The sequence below is a fragment of the Carettochelys insculpta genome, chromosome 4 (assembly GCF_033958435.1).
Source record: "Carettochelys insculpta isolate YL-2023 chromosome 4, ASM3395843v1, whole genome shotgun sequence".
NCBI classification, from domain to species: Eukaryota; Metazoa; Chordata; order Testudines; family Carettochelyidae; genus Carettochelys; species Carettochelys insculpta.
Window position 1 is genome coordinate 128308326 of NC_134140.1, and position 21207 is coordinate 128329532.

The following is a 21207-nucleotide window of genomic DNA, read 5'->3' on the forward strand; positions in this document are numbered from 1 at the left end:
GGCCTTCTCTCAACAGACAGACAGGCCATCCAGAACAATGGGCAGCCCTGTCTGCTGTGCTTCCAGGTGCCTGCTTTGTCGAGAGAGCAGCCAGCCAGTCTGGTTGCTCTGTCGACAGCTCTTCCAATTGGATTATGTATAGGGCATCACTCTGTCGACACAAGTTTTGTCAGGAAATCTCTTCCGTCGACAGATTGCTGTCACGTAACTGTAGCCAAGAAGAAATTTGACAAGATAAACAACCTTAAGTCGAATTTCCGGTGCAGCCCCACTAAGCGAGGTTGACAGAAAAATTCTCCTGTTGACTTCCCTTACTCCTCACAGTTGATGGGAGCACTTTCAAAGTTCAATTTAGCACATCCCTACGAGGTGCTCTGAATGGAACCCTGGAAGATCAACCTCTGGAAGATCTTCCCATGAGGACAGATGTGTCCTAAGTGCAGGCATGCATGCTGTACATATGTCAGCCATCCAGCATATGCCTCTGTGTTAAGAACTTGGAATATTGTGCTGAAATAGGATGGAACTTGATATGATAAAGCAATTGAACAACACTGCATCATAGAAGTTCCTTGACAAAAGTATAAGCAGTTAATTAATACTTCATGGGGGTTTGCTTGTAACTATAATTAGTTATTTATTGCAAATCTTTCTTCTTCACTTGGTAGTTTGGAGGAAAATCTCTACAAATGAGGCTCTTCTTTTTTAATGCCATTTAAATTTCACACACAGATGGTTGCAGAAAAATCTATTTAATTGCTGCATTTTTGCTAACAAAGCTGAACTCACAGGTACATACATGGCTCTTGCTCTATTTTGGAACAACGTGAAATATGCCAGGGTTTCTTCGAATAGCCTAGGGATGTGCAACCAGTTTTTATAGCAGGCAGGAATGTATCAGCTTTCCCAAGAGTAATGCTATACCCAGTTTGTGGACTTGCATGTGTGTGACAGGAAAAGGGATGATGCACTTTCACCTGGACAGGATTTTTAAAAGGTGTAAGCATAAGTGTCAGATCAACGGAAGAAAGTACATGTAACTGTCAGTATGGAAACACAAAGCAGTGAATTATCATTGGTAAGTAGCTCAATCTCCAATAAATAGGGAAAGAATATTTTTCCTTTCCCATAACATATTGTATTTGGGCATAGTTTCAAAATACTCAAGAGCAACAGCATCCTGAGTCTTCTCTACCTCTGCTAGGATATGCTGAGATTGTGATTTTCAAAGTCACATAAGGGATTTAGGATGTCCATTCAAAATTAATGGAAACAAGCTTTCCAAATCCCATAGGCATCTTTGAAAGTCCCACCCCAAATGTTCTCCTTCTTAGTAGTGGCACTGGTTTCTATTATGCTTGCAGGTGAAAGTATGACAATATGAACTTGTTTTACTTAAAGTCTGAGCAAAGGATTATTTTAAATAATTGGGTGGGGTTTTGCAAAACAACACAAGTAAAGGGCCATTTCAAATTGCATGAGATATTGTATATGCAGTAGCATTTATTGCTCCGTGCTAAAAGGTATTGAATTAACCAAAAAGACCAAGACACTGGAGAAATTACTTTTGAAAACCTGGCTATGGAAATCTGAATCTAAACACTTGCCTGGCATTTGGGTTTCATTGTTTTTAGATACCGCATAGAACAAACCTGCAGTCATTACTAGGGCAATGCTCTTAGGTTATGTCTACACTAGAGTGATCTGTCAACAGAAGTTGCTTCCGTCTGGAGATCTGTCACTCACAAAAGTGGATCTCTCTGTCAATCAACTCTGTCAACAGAGACAGGGCAGACTGCCCAGCCACTCTCTTGACAGAAGGGCCAACCGAAAGCACAGCAGACAGAGCTGCCCAGTGACCTGGAAACCCTGTCAGAGGGTCCCGTAGAGTGTCCACATGGCTTTTTTTGTTGACAGATTCTGCCGAGAAAGGCGCCTGCCTCGTGTGGGAGAGGCACAAGGCTGTTGACAAAAGTGCTGAGTTCTGTTGACAGTATATTGGCAGAACACATTTTTAGTGTGGACGTGCCAAGGGTTTTGTCAACAGAACCCTCTAGTGTAGCTATAGCCTCATTGACTATCACAAGAGTCTTGTTTGATGCAAGTCTAAAAGGACTGTCCAAGCCAGATCCCACGCTGATGTAAATTAGTGTAGCCCCACAACTTAAAGGCAGTTACACTGATTTATACCAGCTGAGGATCTGCCCCCACGGTATAGGATTTTGGCCACAATGGATAACTGGCTCGATTATCCAGCTGTATTTATTACCACTGTGTGCTATAGACGGGAAGCATTACTTTCCATGTAGCTAACATGTTAACTGCAAGGAGCTGATATTTCAGACGCTGTTTTTCTTACCATCCTAATATAAATGTGTTTTGGTCTGTGGGGGCAGATTACAGTATAACAAAGCACTCTAAAAGCTGCAGATGAATCTAGTCAGGGTAGCAGGATTCTGGAGTCAGGGCTGCTTGGATGGTGTGGGTCTTCCCCTCGTAGGAAAACGGGAAGGTTGTGGTGTAGCATTTGTTCCTGTCGTAGGTGTAGCAGGTATCGGAACTGCTGCAGTTGTTGCTCGGCCCAGCAGTAACTACCTGGTCTCCTAGCTCCATTTCTACCGGGTCACATTTTTTGCAGCTGCAAGACAGGTAGGATGGAATACATGTTAGGCAGAAGTCAGGGAGAGGGGCCACCACAGGGGAGAGGGTTCAAGTCTGGGCAGGCCCACCAATGGGGGAGGGTAAAGGGGACAAGTGCGTGGGGACCAGCATCCCAATCCACTGACTACCCGAGCCCAAGCCCAACCATCCGAGGCTCTGCCCCTTCTGGGAACATGGAGCTGAGGTCTTCCCCACACACAACTTACCCCGATGTCAGCCCTGCTGAGTCTAGGAACAGTGGCTTTGCAGTGTTCCAGCTCAGGAAGGGAGGGGAAGGAGCAGGGAGGGAGAGCAGATTTATGATGCTCTGATAATGCTGGGGGGCTGGGGGAAGGAGTAGTAAGTGGTGGGGCTCCAGCACCCCTTGCATGAGAGGCACCTGGGGGAGGGGAGCAGATGGGGGGTCCACAGGCCGCAGGTGGTGCCCACCCAGGGTAGGAAGCAGCCCACAGACCACCGGTTGCCCACCACTGGTCTATGTCCATCAAGGCACTGTTTTAAGACATGACTTTTTCTGAAAGGCTTTGTTTAGCTTCTCTATTTAAATTCGTCATGGTAAATTCTGCATTTCCTCTCCATGGGAAGGACTATCTTGTGGTTAAGTCATAGGAGTTGATATTGGGGTTCTGTTCCCAAAGTCTGTAGCAGAACTCCTGTGACTTTGAACAAGCCACTTAACCTCTGCCCCCATTGTTCCCACATCTGTCTAATGGGATTTGCTGGGGGTTCCTTCATTAATGTTTGTGGTGCTTGGGACAGTGGGATGGAAGGGGAAAGTGTTCTGAAATTAATGGAATAAAAAGATTCCTCACAGCTCACTCATCCGGTAGACAAAGGTGGTTCTCACTGGTGAGGTGGGATCAGAGATGTTCTGTCTGCTCTTCAGGGGGACTCTGAGGGGATGAGAAAGAGAAAGAAGAGGGCTATCAAGTGATCACAAATTGTTCTTCTGAATTCTGCAAGCACTGCAGTGTGGTAGGGGTATTCTGACTGATGGACTCCCCATTGAACAAGTTCGTATCTTGCTCTGTGTTTGGATATTTGCCTCTCTCCCCTTCCACTCCCTGTGACGTTTGAGATACTAGATCTGTAGTGCAGTCGTGTGTTACACATGCGCTGAACCTTCACCTACCCTCAAGATTGACAAGGTCTTTCTTGCATCGCCAAGCACCACCACAAGAAGACTGGAGGGTTACAAAGCACCGTACCATGTAGGGCCACGAGTGAGTGAGCGAGCCACTTGCCGCAGGGGAGGCTTTCAGTAATGACATCACAGCACAGATGTGCTTGCTCTGATAGCAACCAGGACACAACACATGTGAAACTAGCTCACTTTCTGGTGGGTGGATGAATGGCTAGCTAATTTTCTTGACATGAGCTCTTGCTGGACTCCAATGCCACCCTCCTTACCGAGTCAAAATTCCATGGGAGTAAAGAGTACAGAAATAGCCCCATGTGAGCTGACAATTAATTAGCTACTACATCATGGGAGCTTGGCATTCCCAGAAAAACCAGGTATTAGCCTCTCCCCAGGGCAAAATCTCAGATGTGCTGGACCAGGGATCCCCTCTGGAATGGTGGTCCTATGTTCTCTACCAGCCAGGCTCCCTAATTTTCAGGACAGGAGAACTGCTGCTCTTATCTCCTTCAGTGTATCGTACAAAGCTACCATCAACCCTTCAGTAACATTTCTGAGTTGCTTTATGGACTGGTGGAAGAAGCACAGTTCAACTGGAAATCAGCAACTTTGAAGAGCACTAAGTGGGTGTCAATGAAACCCCAATTACTTACACTATAATGTGAATCCCTCTTGTGCGCCATGACTCATAGGTTGAAGTGAAACACAGAAAAGGACCTGCTGGGTTACCTCTTCTTTACCTGCTTAAAATCAAGCATGGCTTACCACTTACACGATTTGTATGTTTCTCTCCAGGACTTCTTCATCAGGCTTGTCTTTTGAAGGGACAAACCGAGAGGTCGCCTTTACACATTTGCACTTGTTATCGACTAGGACACGGCCTTCCTCCTCATCATCACCAACGTAAGCTGGGAATGCAGAATGGGGTTGAGAAGGAGAGAAAAATAAGAGAGGAGAATTCATGCTATGCTTTACTGTGTTTGCCAGCTCAGCTCAGTGCAATGGGGAAGGGTGGTTCTCCTCTACCATCTGTTCAGCCATTGCAGGCCCTCCTACAAAACTGCTCCCCACTTCATCCCAGAGTCACTGTGGTGTCCTTCCACCATGTCCTCAAACCGCTGTGTGTGAAAGAAGCGGACAATAAGGAATGAAGTCACAAATTATGCATCTCTGGAGAGACTCTGGGAGACAATAGGTCCAGGTTTCCTGTAAAACAGGAGCGCAGAACCTGTGCCAGCCAACCTGAGGCAAGCTGCTCCCCAAGGCTCGAGAGTTGTCTTTTGCTCCTTATGCAGAATACAAAGTAACCACAATGCGCCAAGTAGGGGCCAAATAATGGGCTCCCAAACATATAGAACATGGAAGGCCTAGCTTCATATATACACTAGCTTCTTAAATAGAAGACCATGAGGGCTAATGGAGGCTTCCCAAGCTATTTAAAGGGGCACTAATACCCTATTTCCATCCACTACGTTGAGTTAGCATCCACACGGGGCTCTGCAATCCCAAAGCTGCCTGGAGCACAAGGAGCAAGGTCCCACCAGCATTCCAGCCTGTCCTCAAGCTATAGGGGCCAGTGCAGTGCTGGACAGCTTCAGCAGCACCGTCAGAACCAGCCCTAACTTCACAGTTACTCCTCCAAAGCAGAGCGAGAAGGCAGTAATCAGTGGGGAGTTCCCACGGGAAATTCTGAAACGCTGCGGCCAAAGGTTGGGCATTTCTACAGCTCCTAACAGTGATTTTGTCACCCACAGCAGAAACAGAGCCATTGACTACACTAGAGTTTGACCAGCAAACACCCAGGGCCAGATCCTCCCCTTCCAAAGGTGGAAACCAACCTCAGTGGAATAAAACTTGGTGGCACCTGATTCTGCACGCCAGGGTCATTGCTGACTGGGAAAATAGAGCTACAAATAATGACCCAGATCCCAGGCTGTATTTGGACACTGCTGGAGTATTCTTTGTCTGGGCAAGAGGTCTCTGGCCATTGGAACTGGAGTCACTTGGTAGGAATCAGCCTCAAGAATCCATCTGTAAGCTTGTTTGGGAACAGGCAGGATGAGATTAAGATTAGTCGGGGGAGGGAGGGAGGCTGCCTTAAAAACAAGGGCACAGTATTAACCAGGGAGCAGTGAGGCAGGTTGGGGCCAATCCACAGATGGGGCTGGGATGGGGAATGAGTCAGACTGAGATGTGGAGGGAGAAGAGAAAGAGCTGAGCAGTAGCAGCAGCACCCTGAGCTGGGGCCAGGTTGTGCTGAACCAGGAGCTGCCTGGAGGACAGCCAGCTGCTGTGTGCCAAAGGGGGCTCTTACTGACACACAGCTGAGCCCATGTGGTTTGACTCCCGAAGCTTGTCAGCCCCTGTTTTAATCCTGACTGAAGCCTTGGCAAAACTGTCTCACTCTGGAAGTAAAGGCAGTAGTCTCTAGCGGATAGGGCACTTCACTGTGTTTCAGGAGTCCTGAATTCTGTTCCTGGCTCTGCCACCGACCTCCTGTGTAACCTTGAGACAGTCACTTTACATCTTTGAGCCTCAGTTTCCCATCCCCTGATGGAGTGTGGGGGACTGGCCTTGGGGTCCCTTCCAATTCTATGATTCTATAGTTCTTCAGGATTCATAGTCTTTATACATCTCTGCTCTCTGTCTTTATCCATCTCTCTGACTAAACAAATATCCTTTCTTCTGAAGCTCGAGCCTTCCTGTGTCTCTGCCTCATTGATTCTTGATCTCTTTGCAGATTTCATCTCTATAGCCTTTGCTTCTTCCTATCCATCTCCCTTGTAACTGTACTATGTATTGCATACACTGTATAACTCTCCTCTCCGCAAGTTTGAGCCAAAGCCCACTGAAATCAATAGCTTCCCACTGGGTCAGCCAAGCTTTGGGTGAGGCCCTAATTATGTGCTTCAATTATTTATGTGTTATTCAGACCGCATCATTAGTGAACACTTTGGAAGACCTGTTCCAAAGACTGCTATGGTACACTAAAAATAATGGCCAATCCCTGGTGTAACTCCATTGACTTCCCCTCTAACAATATTGAACGCAATTATATTCAATGAGTTGCTGTATGATTTTTATAACATTTAAAACATCTGATAAATCACAACAGTGAAAATAAACCATCATCCCAGGCACTCCACCTGTATCATAGTGTCTCCGTATCCCAACAGAGCAGCAAAGACTCCAAAGGAAAAACAAAGTTTAGCTGCGGTTACAAAGGGCATTTAATCAGATATTTATGGATGCCTGGGGGTTCGAGAAATATCTTCTGTCATGTGGCTGAGTTTAAAATGGATTTTCCTGGGAAATGTCTCTCTTAACAATGAATAATCATAGAAAATACCATGATAAGCAGGAGTGTCATTCTATAATATCAATAAGTAATCATCAGCAGCATACTAAAGCAGTAAAGAAATTGCAAAGTGGCTGCTTGCATGCTTATGAATCTGAAACCAGTTCCATTATTAAAGCAAGAATGAATCCAATTAGACTCAACATTAATTTAAAAATAAATGGTCCAAATTAGGCTTCGGAAAGGCACTCAGCATTTGCATAGCTATAATCTACCTATCAGGATTAACTTTATTCCCTGGTGTAGACTGGGGTTCTTCGGGCTCCCACCGACTTCCCTTACTCCTCATAGCAGTATGGAGTACCAGGGTCGACAGCTGAGCCCAAAGAGATCGATTTTGCCACTTACTGCACCAATTACTGCACTCTCCTGAAGCCAAATTCTGTGCTCAGTCATATCTGTATGAAATCAATACTTCTAGAGAAGATATAAATTGCTGCAAAATGTAGTCCTTAATGTTATCAAAATTAGAGAAGACGCAGGCTTTTATGGACCATGGGGTGTTCTGTTACAACTAACAGTCGGCTAGAATATAGAGCAGAATCTGAGCCACTGAACCAAATGCATCTCTGGTGTAACTGACATATACCATTGTAAAAGTTGTATCAAATTAGTCAAAATATAACTACTTGTCAACCATTTTTATTATTCTGTATGGGCAAGATTCATATTTTTGTTACACCAGTGTAACCAGAAATAACACCATTTACATCAGCAGCATTACATGATGTAAAACTATGGTGAGAACAGAATTCAGCCCTACCGTGATAGCCAGTTACACTAGGAAGAAGTGTTAAAGAAGCCTTTAATCCTAGCTAGGAAAATCAACCTTGTGAGTGTCCCAGTGTGGGTCCCAGGTCAGAGAAAAAAAGGAAACAACTGGACTTTCAGCTCATTGATACAAAACTCTTATTAATAAAATAGCTAATACTAAGACATTACGGAGCAGCTAGCGATCACCCTCTTAGCACTGCAGTAGGGATTTTTCAAAACACCACTCTTTTGATGCACAGGCAGACAAAGGCCCCAAGTCAATTCCAGTGAATGTTGATTTCAGCAGGCACTAGGTCAAGACCTAGCAGAAAGAGGCTTGTCTTGCCTGCTTATTAAAATCCCTGAAGACAGCTGGCCGTTCAGCAGAGCTGCCCAAACACAAGCTGATATTCAAGCATCCTTTATCATGGTCTTCATTTAATTTCCCACCTACCTGCCACAAGAGCAGCCCCCAAGAAAACAGCCAAGACTCCCCACAGTAACAAAGAGGTCTTCATCTTGCCTTCCCTTCTTTTGAAGTACTTGAGCTTAGAGGAGTGTCATCTGCCTATAAGGGGGTGTGCAAATGATAGAGCTATTTGTTTCCTAAAATAACAGCCCAGCGTGCACCGCTAGCACTCTAATGCTGCTGTAAGATGTGGCTGCGGCTATTGAAACCAAACACCACAACTGGTTTAATGCTCAAATGAAGATTTGGTTCTTTCAAAGATCTGTGGATGGGTAGAATTATTTTTGTGCTTTTAACTCAGTTTGATGCCAAACCAGATAGCAAAGGATCCCGAAAAGGCACCAAATTGCGCTGGCCCCCAGGGCAGGATGGATTGCGTTCATTGCTAGAACAGTGACACAGAGGGCTGAGAACGGGAGATGGGGCAGGGGGATTCCCAGACTGAGAGTGGAACGCAGCTCCTACTTCTGGTTCTGAGAAATCTGACTTCAAAATCACTTTTTGAGTTACTATTATTTGTATTGCAGCACTGGGAGCCGGGGCAGCTGGGATCAGATCCCCACTGAACTAAACACTGCACAGACTCCTAGGAGGAGCCATTGCCAAAACAATTTATTCTGTAAATAGACCATGTGAAAAATAAACAGAACTGGAAATAAAACTCCAGTTTCCTGTGTTCCAGCCTGTGCTTTATCTGCTACACAGCACTACCTCTCCGCTTAAGAAGGCTAAGAGATGTCTAGGCATTGGTAGTTGTTTCTTTCCTTGCCTGTTAATGTCTGCACAGGCAGACTGGGGAACCCAGTTCCCTTCTGACAACCCCATCAGGCACCAGCACACCTACACCAATATACCACATACCAAGGGGCTATGGAGTGACAGGAGTGTCCTTTCAATGGGTGACTTTGTCTTGAGAGTATCAGAGAGGTAGCTATGTTAGTCCGTATCTTTGAGAACAAGGACTCCTGTGGCACCTTATGGACTAACAGATATTTTGGAGCATCAGCTTTCATGGGCTAAGAAGTGGGTCTGTGCCCACGAAAGCTCATGCTTCAAAATATCTGTTAGTTTATAAGGTGCCACAGGACTTCTTGTTTGTCTTGAGAGTGTCCAACTGCTCTCCAGTACCCCCATTCCACACACAACAAAGGCACAAGTGACTTGTCCAAGCTCATTTCATCCGTAGATCTCAGAGCATCTCACAAAAGAGGTGGTAAAAATCCACCCACCCTGCACCTCCACCACCTCCATTTTAAAGATGGCAACAATGAGGCACAGTAAAGCAAATGAATAACAGAGCTGTGACTAGAACATCATCAAATCTCTTCATTTGCATTTTAGGCTGTACCCACTAGACATTACTGCTATAGAGATCTAGATTTAAAGTGTTTGTGAGTGGGACTTGTCTTGAACGTGTACTACCCAAATAGCGCAGAGGGAGCCGTGTTAGTCTGTATCTTCGAGAACAAGAAGTCCTGTGGCACCTTATAGACTAACAGATATTTTGGAGCGTAAGCTTTCATGGGCAAAGCCTCACTTCACCTGATGGAGCGGGTCTTTGCCCACGAAAGCTTATGGTCCAAAATATCTGTTAGTCTATAAGGTGCCACAGGACTTCTTGTCATACTACCCTACGTAAGCTAACTCACATGCCCTCTTCCCCGACTGCCCATCTTACTAACTGTGGTCTGCACCCCGCACTGATTAGAGTTCCAGGGAGTTCTGTCATTGACAGAATGAGGGACAGAATGATGGGGCAGATCTTGGGACACTGGCACAACGCAAAGAGCATTTGTACTGGATGAATAAGTAGCTGCATGCAAGGCTTCCCCAATGGGGGGGCAGGTGGAAGTCAGTCACAGCTTCCATCATCATTTCATTTTGTCACAGTTCTTTTGGTTTAATCCCACTGTGTTCCAGAGCGAAGCACCCCACAGGACATCAGTTAACTGGCGTGGACGCCTAAGTGTAAATGCAAAACTTGCTCTTCTGTCTCCTCTTCTATACACCGAGATGTCTAAAAAGCATTTTTCTCTAGATGTTAAATGGCACTTTCGTAGGCTGTTGCTGTTGGATGTCCACCTTTAATACAGGTTTAAAAATAAGCTTGAGTTAACCATGAGAGAGTTTCTGTTCTCCAGTTACTGCTTGTTTCAGTCATTTGTTCTGTAATCCAAAAATAGATTAACAACGTGGCAGCGGAAAGCAGACTATGCAAAGGAGGCTGATTCTGGTGAACTCTGCCAATGCAGGTGAGCTTAATAAAGAAAAAGAAATCAAAGATCAACATCCAGGAATGTTTTAGATCTATGCAGTGTGTGAGGGCAAAATGAGGTGCTGATTTACATCCCATGGCATCTTGTTGAGTTCAGTAGGCAGCACCCCTGGAAACAGGCCTCTTCTATGTAGGACCCTGAAGGTGGATTTAGGACACTTTTTGGCACCATGGCAAATTTCATTCTTGAGAGCCTAATCCTGCATGTGTGCATACTGCCCTCACCCGCATACACACACCCTCAGATTGGCTGTTTAGATTGGGATTAGACTGCTGAAGGTGCCCAGTATTTTACTTTTTGTTTACCGGTATCTAACAGCCTTGCTTCTGAAATGAAGTGTGTGACTATCGAAGGCTTTCAGCCTTCATGTTTAAAAAAAAACAAACAAAGTTTCCAGCCTTCAGGGCTGCAGCAAAAGTCCTTAAAATGTGAACCCTAAAGGACCAGGGCACAAAAAGGCAAAGGAACTGGACTCGGACTTTATTGCTTATCTCAAAAAAAATCATGATTTTTGGAAGCCTGACTCATGCTTTTTGAGTTCTTGGGCTAGACAACAAGCAGTGTTGACCATACAAGGCCTGAATTTGCTCCCACACAAGATGGAGAGTGAGATCCTGGCCCCTGCCCATTGACCCATCCTAGCCATCAGTCAATTTTGCCATTGACTTCAATGGAGCCAGACTTCACTCCCTGGTTTGCCTCTGACTTCAGTGATAGAAGGCTCTGGCTCACAGGTTTGTTTTTGCTATAGGGTCTTAATTCTACGCAGGGTGTAAAAGGAAGTCCCTGTGCCCATGCACAGCTGAACAGGGTCAATACAGAGCATGGTGCTAGCATGGGTAGGGTGAAAGCAGAGACTGTTCTTCCACCCCTCCCTGCATGCACATAAACAGGAGGTGTGGATTGGAGAGAGCTCAGAGTCATGACCCTGTGTCCCCTCTAAGTGCCAGCAAGTGAGCAACACTTCTGTTCATGGGGCTGACGCCTCCTCCCCATACCAAGCAAGCAACTGCACCCGGAGATGCGTGAGAACCCTCACACAGGAAGTTGCCCATGTGCAGAAAGGATGGCAATGAAATTGTCTTGCACCTTTAACACCCACTATTGTTATTAGTCATTAGAAGATGATGGGAGCATCTAGCCTGTAGCAAACTGGGGTGCAAATCAACCACCCTCTAGCCTGCCATGTGTTAACTGTCTGTATGGAACCTGCTGCCACACAATGCAACTTCTGAGTACACACTGATCTACCCAGTGGTGCCAACAGCCGCCACAGGCCCTGGGGTGAGATGAGAAGGGGGACCTGCTCCGTTCCCTGGAAGGGACAAGTGAGGAGAAGAGGCAAGGCTAAGGGCAGGCAGCTCTAAGCACCACCCAGATCATGGCACTGCACCGCACTCCCCACCATTCCCTCACAGCTGCACACAGCTGGAGCAGCGCTGTCATGGCACTTCAAAGCGGGGGGCAGAGCTCTGGCCACTGCCACTGTATTGGCAGACATAGCTCCAGGCCCCTTTGAAACACCAGGCCTGGGGGCAACTGCCCCCCTTTGCCCCCACCCTCATTGGCAGGCCGGGATCTACCTCACTTTGAAACAGGGAGCACTCCAAGTCCACTAAGCGAGTGTTAGCACATCAGCAGAAACCTCACAATCAGTCAGGGGTGGTGAGAGTGGGTTAGATTTACTCCTGTTTGCCATCCATTAAATGTTCACATAGACATCCCTGAGTGAAGGCTGGGGCATCAACCTGAATGTTCAGCCCTAAAACTATATCAATGAATATTTTTTTTTCCATGTAAGTCAACTTTAACATTAGTTTGAGAGGTCTCTTGTTTTTCCCCCTGTGGTTAAATATTTGTATTTATAAGCAAAGCCACACCTGTTCCGTGGTTTGGTTTTTAAATACACTAGCACCTGCACTTGTTTCAGACAGAACCGTTGCTGGGTATGGTGCATGGCAGCTTCACTTACCAGCTCTATGTTTCTCTGGGGATCACACATAATTTACTGTGACTCATTCAGCCGTATGACACACTCTTTGCATTTCTTAACGACGGTATTACTTCAATAAAACAAACCAGACTAACACAGCTACCTCTCTGCTACTACTCAGAATTATTTCAGTCAGTTTGTGTTTGGTTTTCCCCCTCCCCCTTCAAAAGAATGGGAGAGTAGATGAGGTACCTCTCATGACTGAGAGTGGAAACCATAAATGGAAACATTTACATAGACAAGAGGAAAATTAAGATGGCTTTAAAAAACTGCATGGGCCATATCCTTTGTTGACGTGAAGCATAGCTCCATAGATTTCAAACGGGGTGTGCCAGTTTACATCCACTGAAGATCTGGCCTTCCATAACCACTCTCAATGGAGAATTTCTACAAACAGGACAGGTGAAGTACCTACTGAAGGAGTCAGGGCACTACCCAGGGATGCCACTTCAGGCCTACTGGATTTTCCAGTTATGCCACATCTTAGACACTGTTGTGTTTTGTAAATTACAGAATAAAATGGGTCTAACCTTCTATAACTGCTGAAGCTAGTTATTTTAAGTATTCCTCTTAGCGCATGCGCAATATGCCTCAGGTGGCACATGACCAGGATTCATCATGACCAAACTGGGTCCCCTGGTTGGATCCTTTGCTTTAGCAGCCTGGGCCAGGAACTGACAGGGCAGCATGACATGAACATTGATCTGTATCCCCCATTCTAGGTCTTAATTTTTTCCAGTACCCCCATAGGCACCCCTGACAGGCTACGTCTGACTAAGCTAAGCACTGCTGGGTCTGCAGAGTGTTAGGATGAGACCTCCTGTGCCTGGGAGGAAGTACCAGGTGTTGCAAGGAACAGTAACAGATGCCGGCAGAACTTGAGCTGGCATAGCGATAGGGTACTCTACTGAGGGAGGTGCTTTCTTTGTGAGAGGAGATAAAATGGAGATTCTGATCTCTTGTGACGCTAAAGATCCAATGGCACTTTCACACAAGTAGGGATTTTAGGGAGGCCAAAGTCCAACTCACAGCTGCTTATGGGCATTCTGCCAACCAGACTTGGATGTCTCAACTGGATGCAGTATGTTGCTTCAGCTCCTGTCCCATACCGTTGTGTGTTATTGCTGAGGTTTCTTTGCCAGTGCTGTGCTCTTCTCCAGGTGCATTTCAATAGGGATGGAGGGTTATATTCACCTTTGTGCCCAGCTAGCACAAGGCCTATGCACCACTTACCTCTCAGTTAGGTCCCCAGAACAAAGAGGGCTCCAGAAACAGTCACTAATTTAAGTTTTCAATCAGTACAGGACTGTGCGCTCGGGCCTGTAAAGGCAAGTGAGAGAGCTGCAGAGGGTGTCCTTCAGATCACTGCTTCCCTGACCTGCTCTTGGCCCCCCATCTCCCTATATCAGCTACTCACATAATCCTCTTTACACCATTTTTCATGCAGCTTCCTTTCTATATCTTGTGGGGACACCACTACCCGCACTCATCTGCAAGGACCCTACCCTGCCTACGTTTATTCTGTTATTCCCCCTCCCCTCTGTCTCCTTATCTCTGTCCTCATTTACATTGTGAGCACAATGGTGAAGGACTGCCCCTTCTTGTATGTTTGGAAACCACTCAGCATGTAGTGGATGATACCATGAAAATAAAAACTTTATATGACTTGTATAATCTCCTTATGTTGTGCTGGAGGAAATCTAACATGTATGTTTCTTCTCTCACACAAGTTTTACCATCAGAGAGGTAGCTGAGTTAGTCTGTATCTTCAAAAACAACAAGAAGTCCCGTAGCACCTTACAGACTAACAGACATTTTGGAGCATAAGGAAAGACCAGCTTCATCAGATGCATGAGTCTCATGGACTTTCATGGATGTACTCCTAACTTACACTCACATGCAGTGAGATAAGAAAACGGCATGCCATGCATTAAGACATCTTTGACCATGGCCAGTCCTAATTTTTCTGTAGCTTATTGAGTTTAAAAAAAGAAAGCAACAAAATTTCAGGTGAGTTACCATTTGAGGAAATCAAAATTCTTAAGAGGTCAAGTAAATCTAGGAGCTAATTCTTGTTTCCAGTAATACCTCCAGCATGCTGAAGAGATGTACAAATGCAAATGAAGGCACAATCTTTGCCCCAAACAAAAACCTATTTGCCAGAGAGAGAGAAATCCAGGAAGGTGAATATAAAATCAAAAACATGAAAAAGAAATATTAAATTGCAGGGAGCAATTCATCATGTAAGAGGCAATTATGTAAACAGGATCTTTGCAAATGGCAAAATGTCAGGATAGGTCTTGTTCTGTCTTGCCTACATGTCAAGATAGATTTTCTTTTTAAAGTTTTGGCTTGTTCTTCCTCTGTGGTATTTTAAAGCATGAGACACTTTAGCTTACAAGGAACCCGGTAATGAGCAGTTTCAGTTAGCAAGCAATCAGACACCAGGTGCACTTCAGATCTTCCTTTTAACGTTAAGTTACATTTCAAAGCACTTCACAAAGTGTGTGTTAGTTTTACTTTGCAGCGGTGGTTATTTAAGACATTCAGCATTGGAGCGACTTATTCAACACCACACATTCAGCAACATAGCAGGGAAAAGAAAGCAGGTCTCCTAGTCTTGTGCCCTATGCACTAAGCCCAGCTCGCTCTCTTCTTCAGCTGCTGGATTTGGTTAGCAAAGAGAGGTGTGTGGGGAGGAGACAGAGGATCCCCGGCCGTGTCAACCTTCCACAATCACAAGGCTTGTTTCCCGAGGCACTCAGCACAGCTTCGCTCTAAGGGACACGTCAGGGACCGCGTCCATTTCCCCTGGGCCGAGCTCCAGCATGGGCCGGGCTGGGGGCGCCCACGGGGTCCAGAACACCCCTGGAGTGGCTGGAGAGACCCCCTAGACAGGGCCGAAGAGGCCCCAGGCACGAGGGCGGAACCACCGTAGCCAGGCCCGGGTCCCAGGCGCTGGTCTCCAGGGGCACAGTGGCGCCCCGCGCCTCCCCCAGCCGCTCAGGCCCCACGGGCGGGCTAAGGACAGAAGACCGGTGAGCCGGGGGAATAACGCGGTGGAATAGGAAGTAGGGATGGAGATCGCGAGAGAACACCACCAACGACCGGAAGAGAAGGGGCTTGTTGAGACCCGCCCTCCGCTTCCTAAACCAACCGGAAGCGATGGGAATGGCGGGAGCCCACGCCGTACCGGAAGTAGGCGGGAGAATGGCTGTGGCGCGCGCTCTGCCGGAGCCGGCTAGGAGTGGGGAGGAGAACGGCGGTAGCACAAGGGCCGCTCTGCCGCAGCCGGAAGTGGAGAGAACTGTGGAGGCACACGTTCCGGTGCCGGAAGTGGGGGAGAGAATGGTGGTAGGGCACGCGGTGGAGGAACCGGAAGTGGGGGGAGAGGAATGGCAGTGCACACTTTCCAGTGGCGGAAGTGGGGGGAGAGAATGCTAGTGGCGCACGCTCCGCTCTGCCGGCGCCGGAAGTGAGGAGCGGAAGCCAGGCGGCCGCACACAGTTGTATTGCCTGCAGCATGGGGAGGCCGCGCCGGGCCGCGCCGCGCCGGCCGCTGCGGAAGGCGGAGGAGGATGCCGGCGAGGAGCCCGAGCCCGGCCCGCTGGCCTCGCAGAGCTTCACGGACGAGGTGGACGATTTCCACGAGGCGCGGTTCCAGGCGGTAATGGGGGCGCTGGGAAGCGAGGAGGAGGCGGAGGAGGAGGTGGAGAGCGAGGAGGAGGTGCTGGGCCTGGAGCTGCCGGAGGATAGCGAGGAGGAGGAGGACGGGGATGAAGAGGACGAGGAGCTGTCCATGCACAGCGACCTGGAAGAGCCAGCCAGCGGCTCCGGTCTCCCGCACGAGCTCTCCTGGGGGCAGCGTAAGCAGGTCTATTATGACACGGACTATGGGGCCTCTGCCCCATCGAAGACCAAGCGGAGCCGCGAGGAAGTCGAGGCTGAGGAGCTGGAGGAGGAGAAAGAGGCTCAGGCCGTCCAGACGCGTTTGGCCCAGACGTTGGGTGAGGAGGACTTTGGGCTGGACTTAGTGCAGGCCTATGCAGATGAGCAGCGCAGCGCCCAGCAGACGGAAGTGGGGCAGAAGATTGCCAAGGATTTGGAGACACTTTCCAGAAAGGAGCAATTCAAGCTGCTGCAGCGGGAGTCACCTGAGCTGCTGCACCTGATTCAGGACTTTGAAGCCAAGTTAAAGGAGCTCAAGGATGTACTCAATCCTCTCATGCAGATGGTCAGGAATGGGATCATCCCGAAGGGAAAAGGCAGCCGCTACCTCCAAACCAAGTATCATCTCTATTTGAATTATTGTACCAATATCAGCTTCTACTTGGTTCTGAAATCAAAGAGGATTCCAGTTCAAGGTCACCCTGTTATTGAACGACTGGTTACTTACAGAAATTTAATCAATGACTTGGGGATTGTGGATGAAAAATTATCATCAGAAGTTCAGTGGCTCCTTAATGAACTGCACAGTAATGAGAAAAGTGATATAGGAGGAAAGAAGAAGCCTACAGTGCTGCTTCAGAGGACTGTTAAGCAAAGTAAACCAAAACAAATCTGTAAGATTTCTAGTGCTCAGGCTGCTGCTAAAGAAACAGCAGATGATTCAGACTTAGATGAAGAGGCAGCCTTGAAATTTTACAGGGAGATGGAGGAGAAGGTGAAACTCAAGAGGAAGCGAGGAGAAGATGAGAATGTTATGGGAGAGGAATTAGTTCTAGAAGATCCAAATGAAAAGAGAGGCATAACGTATCAGATTGCCAAGAATAAGGGTCTCACGCCTAAAAGGAAGAAGATTGATCGTAACCCAAGAGTTAAGCATCGCGAGAAATTCAGGCGTGCCAAGATTCGTAGAAAGGGCCAAGTTCGTGAGGCTCGAAGGGAAGAGCAAAGATATGGTGGCGAACTGTTTGGCATTCGTGCTGGAGTTAAGAAAAGCATTAAGCTTAAATGAATCTCCTTACAATTTGTGGACCTGAATATAGTGAATGTGAACACAATAAATCATTTCTAAATAGAACATTGTGGGTTTTTTAAAATTCTTAAAGTAGAAAGCATACCTTTTTTTAAGAGAAATTGTTTAGCTAGCCCTTCAGTTGTATATTTCTCCAAAAATAATCCAGAAAACACTCTCCTGTACCGGAGCTGTTCTCTGTATCGTACTATAAGTTTCTCTATGCTGTTATTCACTGAGGAGGATAGGACATGGTGAAGGAAGGGAGTGAAATACTGATGATGGGGCAGGAATCAGGTCATGTAGGACTTAAAGGGTGCCAGTGGATTTGGTATTTGGAAAGGAACTCAGCAGGATCTGCAACGAGAGTCCATGTGGAGTGAAATACTTACAGTTGCCATTGCTATTTCCTGTCTAGTGTATTACCAGGTCCAGTTACTGTGGTGAGCTGTAGAATTAGGTGCCTGCCTTGGTACTCTAATGGCTACTATACTTCACTCCTTGCTCCACATTTCCTCTGACTTATTTGGACATTTGTTGATGGCGGGGGGAAAGTGAATAAGAATTAATTGTATAAGGGAATGAATTACTAAATAGAAGATGAAAAAAGGTCTAGGAAGCAATACTTAGCAATTCAGTGGAAAGCTGCTACATTCAGAAGCTTATGTATTTTCTATACTCAGTAGGCCAATATACGTCTCAAAATAAATCAGTGTTTAAGCAGTTTAATTCATTGATACCTTATTTCTTTGGCCTTGTCTCTGCAGGTACCACCATTTTAGCAATTGGTTGTCAGCAATTTATTTGCATTGGTGCCTAGCACAGCTGAGGTATAAGCATAAACAAGGCCAAACTGACTAGCACTAGCTCATTTAACAGTCCTTAACCTTTGCTATAATCCCTGATCTGAATGGTCCTTGTCTGTTCTTATAGTTAATTCATGCTAAACACTGAGGCAGCATTAAATAATTAGGAAGCCGTACTGTTTCTGCTCTGTAGATAAAGCTGTTTTAAAAAAGGCCCCCTTTGGTAAATGTTACAACAATTTTCAATGTCTGTTAATTTTCCCATGCATTGTAATGGAGAATTGCATTTCCCGTGTTATAATCTGACTGAAAGTCTTGCTGGGAAGTATCAGTAAAATAGCAGTTTCATTTGGGAGCCAGCTCATGAGTCTGGTTATACTGAAATTGCAAAAGGTGTTTCTTCTGTTTTCAAGCGATAGTTACAGTGTAACTTGCACCTCTGTGAGCCATATCCTGAGAGTTGCTGAGCATGTACAAATCCAGTTAATTTCTAGTGGGCGCTCATTGAGTCTGTCTCAGGATGGCAAATCTGCCTAGATAGTAGCCCCAGATCAGCAGTATATGAAAGTCGTCATAATAAATCCAGTGGTTTATGTGAAATGGCTGGCTTAGTAGATGTGTTCAAATTATAAAGTCACTGTTGGAACTAATAACTTTTAAACAATCTCAATGGGGAATCCGAGATTTGAATGTGTGATGCAAGGAAGCGCTCTCTGCAAAGTGCTGCCACTACCATTCCCATTGGCTGGGAATCATTTCTCTGCAGCGTGCAGGGCTGTGCCTTGCAGCTGTGCCTTCCCCAGGAGCTGTGCCAGATAGGTGCCCCAATCCCCTGCACCCTCCTTCCTACCCAGACCTCGCACCACCACCCCAGCCTGCTCCTGCACCCTCCCTTCTTTTCACTCTGCACCTCCACCCTCAGTCTGCTCCTGCACCCCTTTCCATCCAGATCCTACACCATCACCACAGCCCACTACTGTACTTTCCCTCCTGTCCAGGCCCCACACCCTCAACCCCCAGCATTCTCTTACATCCTGTCTCCCACCCAGCTCCTGCACCAGTGTTCCCTGTAAGCTTGGGTGGCTGCCCAGAAGAAATTCCTACCTCCATGTCATGGCTGCCTCCCACACACTGAACCCCTCATTTTTGGCCTTATCCGAAAGCTTACGGGGACCCCACAAAATCCACTAGCTCTGGGCCCCCGAAAAAGTTAATCCAGTCCTGGGGTTAAGCTCTGAACCTCAGTACCCAGTTCCTTCCTTCCTCCTCACTTGTGTGCCAGGTCAATAAGGATTTTGTGTAGGAGGAGCTTTTTGTTTTTTTGGGTATTTTTGCTTCTCACTTGTGCGTGCAGCTCCCATCTAATTTTTCTGTGGGTCAGCTTCCCCATGCCTGCCCTAGAGTAATAAAAAAAGGAGGGGTGATTAGAAAAGGGAGGCAGAACTATAGTCAGACTGGAACACATGGAAAGAGGTTGATTTCAGCGACCGTGTGTTCTAGTGTAAATTACTGCAAAAATTAAAGCTATGTGGTATGATTCCAAAGACAGAATGTATCTCAGTATGTGAATACATGGGGACAGATCCTCAGTGTCAATGCATAGTGTTGCTGTGCCTGTTCACTCCCACTAATGGCTTGGCTGATGATTAAATCCATAGAGATACTGTTCATGTCCCACAGCAGCATTCTGAATAGAACCCATAATTAATTCAACATATGTAATTAACTAGTATTTCTGTGTTGCGGTAGTGGGTGTGGCAGAGAGAACTGGAGCTCGATCTGGCCATTGAACAGTGGTAATTTAGAAGGCGGTGAGCCAGTGCAGACTACTTCGGGGGGTCAGGGAACACTAGTGGCTGGCAGTAGGTGGAGAGATTGTCACACCTCCAGCTTCTTCATGGAATTGGGTTCCACACTTCAGCAACATATTGGAGAAAGAGGGAGGGCTGCAGGTAGGTGTAAAAATGAAGCAAGATCCCTCAGGTCCTGGACTGGTTGGGAGACCACGTTTGTTTTCTGATGGTACAATCCAACAAAACAAGTCACATAACTTCCATTGGTGGTGCTGTTGGGCCGATAGGTTTTTTCCAACTTTGGTTTTTATTATGAAAGCTGTAGTTTCTGAGTGTTTCATAGAATGGGATTTTCAAAGATACTCATTGCTGGCTTATCTCTACTGCAGTGGCAGTCACTGGGAATTTCACTCTTGGCCATTGACTTCAGTGGAAGCAGAAGTGGGTCAAACAGTGCTTTTGAAAATATCACCCTGAAGGTGAGATTCTGGCTGTGAACTGTCTTCTGTGAACTGTCAAGCCTGTCTGCATGTGAATTACAAATGCTTGGGCTGTACACTCAGTTTGTGCACCATGACTGCCAGTGGACCTGAGTCAGAATAGGATTAGTGTCACAAGGGTATCAGTTGAAATTCCTTTGCTCTTGTGGCAGACACATAATGTATTCCTTATTTAGCATTGCTCATCTTAAAAACAGGTTTAAATCAGGCTTATAATGGGAAGCTAATTTTAGCTTTAAATATGGAGTAGGTGTGGTGTGCCTTTGCAACTATTATATTTATTTTATCAGTGTGTAGGGAACATGATAAAACCAAAGAGCATCAGTGTGCATTTCAAAGCTGTTCTTGTTTTCTACGTGAGCTACAAATGTATGGAGAAACCTCAGTTATTGGTGACGTTTCTGATTTTTTTTGATAGGCTTATATCCTTCTGGGGAGAACTGATGGGAGATGGGCAGAGTGATGTCAAAACATCAGCCCAACTGGGTGATTTTACCAATGTG

At 46.3% G+C, this 21207-nt stretch overlaps 2 protein-coding genes across 2 annotated transcripts; one reads left to right on the top strand and one right to left on the bottom strand.

Moving 5' to 3' along the window:
- Nucleotides 1–709: 709 nt before the first annotated feature.
- On the bottom strand, nt 710–16173 carry JCHAIN (joining chain of multimeric IgA and IgM). The gene is made up of 5 exons (XM_074993976.1): nt 16101–16173; nt 15806–15955; nt 4572–4707; nt 3474–3554; nt 710–2638 (listed from the first exon to the last, which is right to left on the bottom strand). Exons 1-5 carry the CDS (start codon nt 16171–16173, stop codon nt 2437–2439), a joined length of 642 nt encoding a protein of 213 aa, XP_074850077.1. The 3' UTR covers nt 710–2436.
- Nucleotides 16106–17671, top strand: UTP3 (UTP3 small subunit processome component). The gene has a single exon (XM_074992037.1). It carries the CDS (start codon nt 16172–16174, stop codon nt 17603–17605), a length of 1434 nt encoding a protein of 477 aa, XP_074848138.1. The 5' UTR covers nt 16106–16171; the 3' UTR covers nt 17606–17671.
- The last annotated feature ends 3536 nt before the right edge of the window (nt 17672–21207 follow it).